The sequence below is a fragment of the Orycteropus afer genome, unplaced genomic scaffold (genome assembly GCF_000298275.1).
Source record: "Orycteropus afer afer isolate SDZICR_OR568_19922 unplaced genomic scaffold, OryAfe1.0 scaffold00138, whole genome shotgun sequence".
Taxonomy (NCBI): Eukaryota; Metazoa; Chordata; class Mammalia; order Tubulidentata; family Orycteropodidae; genus Orycteropus; species Orycteropus afer.
The window spans coordinates 5,924,133-5,934,751 of record NW_006921725.1 but is presented as its reverse complement, the minus strand read 5'-3'; the positions used below and the strand labels follow the sequence as shown (position 1 = coordinate 5,934,751).

At 37.9% G+C, this 10,619-nt stretch overlaps 1 protein-coding gene across 1 annotated transcript in view; it reads left to right on the top strand.

Moving 5' to 3' along the window:
• DIAPH3 (diaphanous related formin 3) overlaps positions 1-6,728 on the top strand; it is a 923,535-nt gene extending 916,807 nt beyond the window's left edge. Inside the window, exon 30 of the mRNA XM_042781617.1 lies at positions 6,466-6,728. Coding sequence (XP_042637551.1) covers positions 6,466-6,728 — 263 coding nt within the window. The remainder of the gene's footprint in view (positions 1-6,465) is intronic.
• The last annotated feature ends 3,891 nt before the right edge of the window (positions 6,729-10,619 follow it).

The window sequence follows — 10,619 nt, the reverse complement described above, 5'->3', positions numbered from 1 at the left end:
GTAAATTTTGGTCAATGACATGAGACAAAGTATATGTGAACTGCTGTATGAAAAGTGAATTTACTCTGTAAATCTTCACCCAAATCCTAATAAAATAAAGAAAGAAAGAAAGAAAGAAAGAAAAAAGAAACACAAACACAAGATGTATGGATTGGATTTCCTTGCTTTTTTGGTACTAAGAATAGCAACTTGGTTCTTGCCTATTTGTACTACAATCACCAGTGGCCCTGGATATTGGCAGTGATCCTAGATATATCAGACTTCTTTCACAAACATCAATTATAATTGGATTTGATTCTTAAAATAATATCACAGGCTTTCTCTCATTGGAGAATTAAGCAACTGCTTTGCCTTAATATTTTTAGTTTCAGTTTGAAAATCTGTTTTGGTAAGAGTTTGAGTTAACAAGAAATAGAAAATACTTAACTTTTTATTCATACCCCAGACTGTCCTTTCATTGAAGAGAGTCCATGTGACCGAGTATGTCTTATATTTAGAACTGTCTTATTTCAAATTGAAATAAAGAGCCTAAATGCATCCAAGTATAATTTACTCCATGCTCCTGAGCACATATATAGAACTTACAGGGTTATGGTACCTCTCATGTTGTTTGGAAGTCAAATGTTTGGAAATTAATCACAGATTTTTTTTTATGGAATTGGTGTGTCTCAAATAGCCCATGTAAAGCCACCAGTCTTGAGAATTTTCTAAGTAGGTTACAGCTTCCTCCTGGGTAGGTAGCAACAGCCCGAAAAACTTTCTCAGAGGCATAGGCAGAGACATGGATGTTTATTCAGAACAGAAACAAAGAGAATCAGGCGAGAAAGGATTTGAAAGGTAAAAGAAAGCAGGCTTACAAACGTTGCTAGCAATTCAGTGTCCAGCGGTAGCAGGCTGCAGTGGATCCAAGATGACTGCTAACCCCCTCCCACTTTGCAGGATACTTAAACCTGAGTTTGAGGAATTGGGGATGGGAGCTACGTGACTGGAAATGGAGGGCTATGTGACTGGCTTAAGATTCAGTGATGCTGGGTCCCAATCGGGAGGGGGCCGCCTACGACCACCACCTCTGTGTGCTCTAATAAGACACTGCGTTAGCAAGCTTTATTGCTTAAAACTATTCTAAGGACAAGTTAATACGTTACAGAGAAGGTGGTTAATACCTGATGGGTGGAGCCAGAGGATATGTGACAGGGAGAAGGGAAATGGCTTGTAGTTCTTTTAAGCATGGCTAAACAAGATGGAATCTGCAAGCCATTTTAGGGGTTGCAGTTACTGACCATACACCACCAAAAGTAAACTTTCAAAACAATTACCTGTTGCCGTTGAGTCAGATTCATAGCAACCCATGTGTGTCACAGTATAACTGTGCTCCATAGTGTTTTTTTGGGGAGTAGATTGCCAGGCCTTTCTTCCAATGCAATTACTGGGTGTTAGCAGCTGAGCACATTAAAATTTTGTACCACCCAGAGACTCCTTTAAAATGATAGTAATAGCGAAACACATATGACCTTCAACCAGCATCATAATAAGGTTTCTATATAAGCTTGAACTTGCAACACAGGAGCTTCCCCTATCTGTGGTCATTTTCTCTAGTTGCAGTGGTATAGGAAAATTCTCCAACCTCCTTCCATTTATCTACTTTGCAGATCAAGATGTGGCACCCATTTGCACAGACTAGGTCTCTCATGGCCTAAGATAAAACAAAGAGAAAGAAGCAGAGGGCCACACTAGGGATTGTGGGGGAACTCCGAACTTATTCTTTTTTTTTTTTTAATTAGGATTTGGGTGAAGATTTACAGAGTAAATTCACTTTTCATATAGCAGTTCACATATACTTTGTCTCATGTCATTGACCAAAATCTACAATGCAACAGCTCCCCTCCCACTTCCTCCCAATAGTTACCTCCTCCCAGTGTCCATCCCTTCATACTCTTCTGCATCCTGAGCTATCTCCCTGTGCATAAGCAGCCCTTCCTTCTCCCATGATTGTTCTCTCCAGGGCGTGTGTCTACTTGAGGTAAATGTTTAACTTACATGCCTGTACTTTGTTTGGCTGGAAACCACAGTTGTGGGTTCAATTCCAGACCTGAAGGGCAGCTAGGGGCCATAGTCTAGTGGTTACACCAGACTCTATTGGACCAGCAAACCTGGTCCCCACCTTCTTTATTTTTATTTATTTATTTTTTTTGCCTCCAAATGATTTTGAGTTTTGTTCCACATTGTTCTCCCTCTCTATGCAGGATCTCCTACATCCCTTCCAAGTGGATGGCAGTGGTAGCTGGGCACCATCTAGTTCTTCTGGTCTCATAGTTGTATAGGTTGCAGATCGGATGGTGTACCAGTCGTTAGGACTGATTGTTTCCATTAATTTTGGTTTTCTTCTTTCTTCTTGACGAGGAGAGACCCGTTGTTGCATCTAGATGGCAGCTTCCTAGCTTCCGAACTTATTGTTAAAGCAGCCCTTGTGCACTTTCCTATTTACTTCTCTGGTGGTCTCAGGAATAGTTTCTTTACTTTTTATACCATCTTTGCTCTTGCTTCTCAGGAAAGATTATCCACCTGAAACACAGAGGAGTTAAATACCACCACAGTTTTTCCCTTAACATTTTGTCCCTAAAGCAAGCCCTCAGCTATTTTGAGTTTCCTCAAAGGAGTAGAAATGTTTTGCTTGATTGCCCTCCCATTCTTATTCACCTAAGCTCCCAAAGAAGTTCAAAGACTGAACACTGAAAGAAAATCCAGGCTTCTGCTGGTCATTTCATCCTTGGATCTGGAATAGATTAAGTAATGGAGATCAAAGACATCCAAGTAGATATAAAATCCTTGTTTTTAGTAACACACAGTTAATTAGTCACTTGGACTAGAGCTGTTTCACAAGAGTAAGGGGTCAAAAGCATGATTATAGGTTCAAGGGAAAAATGGGAAGAGAGGAATTGAGACCATAGTATAGGCAATTCTTCCAAGATGTTTTGCTGTAAAGAGAGCCAAGAATTGAGGTAGTTAACTGGAGCAGGGTGTGGAGTCAAATAGAGATTTTTTTTTTTTTTCTCCCTAAGGATTGGGGCTATTACAGCATGCTTGTATGCTGAGGGTAATGATGACATGGAGAAGACATTGACTATCAGAGCAATGTCCTTGAATAAACAAGAGAGAGTGGTATCAGGTGCTCATGTTGAGGGATAGGCTTCAGAAGGGAGTGCAGTGGTTGATCCATTCTAATGAGAGGGAAGGAGCATATGAGTGTGTAGTGCATAGATGGTAGATGTGGGTGAGAGCTGGTGGGAATTCTCTTCTGACTGCTTCTATGAATGAGTTAAATGAGAGTGAAGGAGGACATATTAGAGATCTGAAGAGAGAGGAGAAGGTGTGAAATAGTTGTCTCAGAGAATAGACTACGGAATTGTAGTGGGATTAAAGTCAGATTTGAAGATTATCATCATCAATTTCAGTGAGACCAGGAAAGAAAAAAGAGCATGTGTGTGACCTTGGACATACTGTGCTAATGTGGTTTACATAGGTTTTCTATCTGCTTTACAAAGTTATCACGAGAACTAAATGTGTCAGAAGGCATTTTGAAGTAGAAGTCCAGGCCATTGCCATTAAACTTAGCTTTGAATAACTTAGCACTTTTCTTTAGCCAAAAGCTTTTCAAATTTCTTTAAGACAGCTTCAGTGTCTCTAGAGATAATATTTGGCTTCTGCACTGATTTATTCAGTAACTAAGTCTAGGCAAATGACTTAACCTCTTTTTTAATTTATAAAATTGAGAATGGTAATGTTCAAAGTGCAACAATGATTCGTAAATAAAGGGGGTACATAAATACAAGCTCTTAATAACATGGTATCCCATCCCTCACTGGTATAGTCACTGTAAGAGGCCAGAGCATCTGAACAAGCCGGAATCCTTGGGTGGGAGAAGCTTCCCTGAAGAAGCTTTGAAGGGAAAGGAAAGGAAAAGTGTCTTTAAGAACCCAGACACTGGACTCAAGGCACCACCACATTATTTCCTTTGATTCTCAGAGCTACTCTTTGAGTTGATCATTATCCCAGTTTTGTAATTGAAGAATTTGAGACTAAAAGAGGTTAAGGAACTTGTTAAAGCCAGTGGTAAAGCTTGGATTTCAATCCAGATTTACTTAAAAATCCCCTGCTCTTTCTATTTAGCCACATACAGAATTGGAGTTGATACATTGTAGCCATAGAAGGTACAATATATATTCTACTGAATACCCGGACCCATATTTTAGCCAACTTAACTTCTTCTCTCACATCAAATATTCAACTGGAGTTTCCCAGTCTCAGAATAAACTGGTTTGCTGGAGATATCATCATATGATAGAGCAGTTTATAAGAAGTCTGATATAAGAAAGACAGGAAGGTTTGAGGGAAGAAGCAGTAAGCAGACTAAAAATTTTCACTTAGCTACAAATGCAGTTTTCACATACTCCTTGAAACAAGAGTGGGCTCTCGGGGGGTGGGGGGGAATGTACATAGTCATGGGAGCTGCAATGATACCATGTCTGTTAGGCTATTCCCCATAAATGCAATATGTACATTATAAACTATAGAGCATAAACGACTCTAAAAGAAAAATCACTGCTCTATTAGATTGTGATTTTTGAGTAACAATTGCCCACCTGATAGAGAAGATGATAGGGAAAGTGTATTTATTTTCTTTCAACAGCTAAAAGGTGATCATACTTCTAAAATGTGTTGAGATTGTCCAAGAAAGTGTGTAAAATACTCATCCATCACTGGAAGCCCCTGGCCAGGAAATGACAGTGCAGTAAATATCTTCAGCAGCCACCTTTTAATGTACAAGCTGTTTTCAGTTGGAATTTTCAGCACTCACATAAAATACACTGTCATGAGTGACTGCTCGTGCTCCAAAGTCATTACTATTGGGATAATGGAACATCTCTCAGAGAATAACCAAAAAACTTTAAATGTCATGTCAAGTTTGCCAAAGCCATTTTCAAGCCCCATTCAAGGTTACATGAATATTGAAGGTGTCTGTTTTTCAAAAGTTTAAGATCTATGAGAACAAGCTCTCCTAAGATTTTGTGATACAAGAGTCAGTTCATTAAAAAAGAAAAAAAAAAATGTCATGTTCTTTGAGAAAGGCAACCTTCTACAGCCATTTAATCATTATCTATCGCAACTCTCTTCTTACAGTTTTGATAAGTCAAGATCATTGTCACTTAACAATAAAAGAATATATGTGTGTATAGATATACTTGTACATAGGTATATATATATATATATAGAGAGAGAGAGAGAGAGAGGTGTATGTTTGACAATTATGGTTTCTAGGAAAGTTTAACAATTTGCCTTCTGATTTCAGTATTTCTTTTAAGGGAAATTGTTGGCTTTATTAAATCCTTATTAGAAACATTCCTCCTTGGCTTTGTTCAAAAAGGAAATTAATATCGTTATCATTCAAATTAATGCTTATCTTTGGTCAAATAGTATGGAGATAATTTCTTCGCAACACGTATTTATTGAGCACCTACTTTGCACCAGAGAGTCCCTGGGTAGTACAAACTGTTACTGTGCTCTTCTGCTAACCAAAAGTTTGGTAGTTTCAATTCACCCAGAGGCACCTCAGAAGAAAACCTGGTGATCTGTTTCTGAAAACTCAACCACTGGAAACCCTATGTAGCACAGCTCTACTCTGATCCACATGGAGTCATGAGTCAGAGTCGACTGTTGACAGCTGGTGGTACCATCAGCCCAGTGGGGCCATCTTAGACACTGAGGATACCCCCCCAAAAAAACTAAACTCACTGCTTTTGAGACGAATCCGACTCATGGTGACCCCTCCTTGGATTTCCGAAGCAGTATCTCTATGGAAGTAGATTGCCCAATCTTCCTTCTGAGGAGTGAATGGTGGGTTTGAACCACCAGCCTTTGGGTTAGCCATCAAATGCCTTAGGCACTATGCCACCAGAGCTCCCACTGAGAATACAGTAGTATTTAAAACTGCCTCTGCTGTCTTGAAGCATACATTCTAGTAAAGAGATAGACAATGAGCAAGTAAATAAATATATGATGGCTGGTGGTCATGAGCTCTATGAAGGAAAAGATGAGAGGTTAGGAGATAGTAACGAAAAGGAGGAGAGCCATTTTGGATGGACAGTTAGGGAAGGCTTCTCCAATTAGATGGAATTTGAGCAGAGACCTGAATGAGATATGAGACCAAGTCCTGATAACAACCATTTCTGGCATGACAGAAGAAGGAAATAAAAATCAATTCTAATAAAGTGGTTGTCTATTATATTTTAGTTTCCTCTTAACCTCTATATGTTTAAGTCTACCTTACTCTGTTGAATATACCAATTTTTCAGTTTAGTCTAAGAGGATTTGTTTGTTGAGAATAATTTTTTTAAATTTGTTTCCTAAATATGCCCAGTCTTGGTTATCACAGTGGTAAGTTTTATGTTTCTTTCTCCCTTACTGTAGAAAATCAGAAAATGCAGCTGACAGAAGGGTCACGTTCACACTCCAATATCAATTGCAACTCAACAAGAACTCCAGTCACCAAGGAGCTTAATTATAATCTAGACACTTGTCCATCTACAGGGAGGATGAAGGCAGCTGAGAAGAAGGAAGCCTGTAATGTAGAAAGCAACATAAAAAAGGAAATGGAACTTCTTGGCACTGTTTCTAAAAACGAATCAGTTCCCGAAGTTGAAGACCTGCTGGCAAGATTACGAGCTTTATAAATTAAACTGGTAAAAGATGATTAAGCCAAATATAAAGCCATGCTCTAAGCTATAACACTTGAAAAAATTGCTTTTATATAAGTGACTTTATATAGTTCTAAATTATGATATATATTAGAATATAAAGCTAAATACATTGATTGCAGTGCTTTTTCTATGTACTTGAAGCTTTGACTTATTGAAGATTGTAATGGACTTTAATGCTTTTTTTGTCTCCTGGTATATTCATCTGTTCTATATTTGCTGGTTAAATTATACATAATACTTTAGAGAGCAGGTAGGTGGCCATGTGTTCAGCAATGTGTCCTTAAGAAAGTACCATCTTTCTAAGTCACTGTTTTTTTTTTTTTAACTTTACCATTTTGAACAGTAATGAATGTCAAATCATCAACTTCATGTCTTGCTACATACATATCTGTGAACATTCCCTATATGGGTCCAGATTTCTCCTTCATCAGGGTCTACATGCTACCAGCATAGCATCAAAAACATATAACTGAGTATGTGAGGAAATAACTAGTAAGCTCATTATCATCATTGCTGAATTGGTGGTAATTAGACCCTGTAGGAGAGTATAAGGCAATTGAGCACATTTCCAAAAATGATGTAATAGGAGTGCAGTTCTATTTGCAAAATGCAGGTGCTTTTGTGTAAAGTGGATATACACAGTATTACAGTGCTTCTAAAACCTTCAGTCTTGTCAAGAGAGGATATTTTCCCCCTGGTAATTATGACTCTGGAATAAAATTGCCATTTTGAAACTTTCCAGGTAAAAAAAGTTTCTTGAATTTTTGAGTATATAAACCCAGAATGGCAATTTCTTTGATGTGACAATCAGTAAGTTTAATAAAGATCTTAATACATGTTTCAAGGAAAGTTTTAATATGCAGATGTTGCTATTTTACTTCATCTGGGACGTCATATTGTATCAGACAAAATAAACTTGCTACTTGCACTGAATGAAAAAAAGATACTTGCTTTTCTCTCTCTTTTTTCAGCTAGTATATTCTGTGGATAAACTGGAAATAGACTGCTGCTATTGGCCTAGCCAAGCGTCCATTTTGCCTTATTATGTGTAATAAGTTCAGTGACTGCTCTTTTACCTTCAGTTAAAAAGCAGTTATATGGAACTAGTCTGGCAATCCACTGCTTTTTATTTCCTTGTTTAAGTTGCCACCGCCTTTCAGGTCCAAGTTAATAAAGTTAATTAATTAGAACTAAGAACCAAGCACTGTTTATAGACATTGGGAAATAGTGTTATCCATAGCCAACACGGGAATAAATTGTCCTTTTATGTATTGCTGAAATGTGCATTTTGCCTTCCAGTTGCAACTCTTATTTTCCAGAAAACAAATTTTAAAAATCAAGAAAAGTGAAGGATGTTACACATTTAAGCAGACAGCAGCCCTAACAGCAAGACAGGGTTGTTTTGTTTAAGAAAGAAGTTAAATAAAAGAATTCTAAGTATCCGTTCTTAAAGTGGTTTTGGAAAGACTTGGTTTTTCAGAAACAAAACTTAAATTGAACCAGATAGTCTAGGCACACAAGGTCTAAACACTCTGGAAACTTGGGGCCTGGGAGCATCCACAGGGGAGAAACAGCTCGGTTGTTGTCGTTGTTGTTGTTGTTATGTGCCGTCAAGTCGGACCCGACTCCTCGGTTGTTGTCGGTAAGTAAAGGAAAGTGAAGATGACATTAGACTCCCAGGGGCAGAGGATGGCAGGGAAGCCCAGAAACCAAGCAGTGGGCCCCAGAGCCCCTGGTTGCAGGAGCTGAAGGACAACCTCGCAAGTGGGCCAGGAGTCTGCGGCAAGCAGAGCCTTAGCAGCTAGGCTCCCACAGATGAACGGCCACCCTCCCTCTCTGACCCTCTCTGACAGGAACCAGTTCTGAGCACACCTGACTAGGAGAACTATAGCTAACCCACAAAGAGGCTGTGCCAAGACAGGGAACATTTTCACTGGAGAGATTTCCTTGGCAACTGCCTCTTCAGCAACAGGGTAAGAGCATAAGTTAGGTTTTAAAATTCAAAATGTGTTTTTAGTCAACTGTAGATGAAAACCATAACAATGACCTTTAATCTGGGGGCAGATGATGTACACTCTTGTGTTCTGAGCAGACAGAGTTGGTTTCATTAGAATTAGCAGGTAAAAGGCTGGTTCAAAACCATCTGACACAGCTCTGATCTCCCCGGAGGACGGGCCATCAGGCCAGGGACAGAACCAGGTAGTTTCTCTCTCTTTTTGCTAGTGCCAACATGGAGAATATGGTAAGAACACATGGACAACTAAGTGATCATCAAGTTATGCAAAAGCAAAGACCTGCTGCTAACAAGTCTGTTATTTTCCCAATCAAAGAAAGTAATCTTAAAATAAGGGAAACAATCTAAAATTATATATGCATGTGTGTCCTTTTTTATTAATGTTTAAAATATTTAAGTAAAGTATACAAAAAACACCTAGCATTTATATGAGGAAGTGGCTCTTTGAATAATTCATAGAAAAATTTTCTGGTGAATCTAGAGAATGAAATTATCTGTATCAAGTTGCCCAAAAACACTTTTAGTTATTACCATACTATTTATGCAAAAACAAGAGTTATTAATGACTTTAAAATGTTAGTTTAATCATGAATGATCATTTCCTGGATGATTCATTCTTATTTTAAAATATCATATTCCAATGTAGATCTGCATTTCCTATTAGTTTAAGCTATAATAGACATTGATTGTATGTATTAATGTATGATTAATTGTATGTATTAATTGTTTGGTATTAAGCTCTCTCTTCTAGGTAGGTAAATGAGGACTGGGGGCACGTTTAATGATTATTTTTGTGGCAGCATTTTGGGCAGATTATGTGACTTTTAGAAAGAAATAGGTCCAAATATATAAATTGCTAATTTGATTGAAAACCCAAAAGAATGGCATTCAATTTCTTTTTCCTTGGTATTAATTACTAAAAATTTTGAGATCCACGAATTGTAGCTGGCAGTGACTTGGTACTTATTATTGTCTGGGGAATTGATAAATGGTAGTTGTCTGATGCCCTTGCTAGGCATGAGTATTCTTAAAATACGTCCTAGGGCCAAAGAGACCATTTTGCTCTAAAAGCTACTGTTAAGCAAAACAGCAAAGTTGCCAAAGAACCACAGAGACTGGATAGCATTTCAGAATGGTATCCAAATCTCTCCACTAAATGAAAATGATAGAACCTTCATCGGTTAAAATTCATTTTATCTAAACAAACACTTCTGTGCCTTTAAAAACGAGTATAAGGAAGAAAGTTAAAACTAGGCCTGGGATGAGGGTGGTTTACAATAGAACCAAAGCCAGCTGTATCTCCTAATTAGGGTTTCACTATAGAAGGCTTTTTGTCTCCTATTCAGTTAATTATATTTGAGTGTCAACAGTTTCTTCCCTTTAGGCATCACCAAGAGGCAGGAATTTAACAGGAATCTTAGTTTCTTTCAGGAAACCGTAGAATGATAGAATGTTTCCTCTTCTGTCCTATTTGAAACCCCAGCCAGTGGTCAAAAATGTTTTTAAAAGTCCCAGATATTGCCTCTTTATATTTAACATCACCAACATTTTCCATGTTCACACAGATCTGTATTATCATAGATTTCTTATTTTGAAAGCTTAATTGTTGAAAATCCATTCTGATGATGAAATTTGCAAGCCAAAATTTGAGATTATCTCTTCAAATCAGGTGATTATCTTTTAAAACAGCCTTTGAAAGTATCCCTATAATGCTACTTCCCCACCCCCCCAGTATTTAAAGATTGACTTTCCATTCTTGTCTTAGCATTTTTATCCTGTATTATACATGGATTATAAACCTATTTCTAAAAGTTTCTACTTTCTCCTATTTTCTGTCGGCTACTAAAATT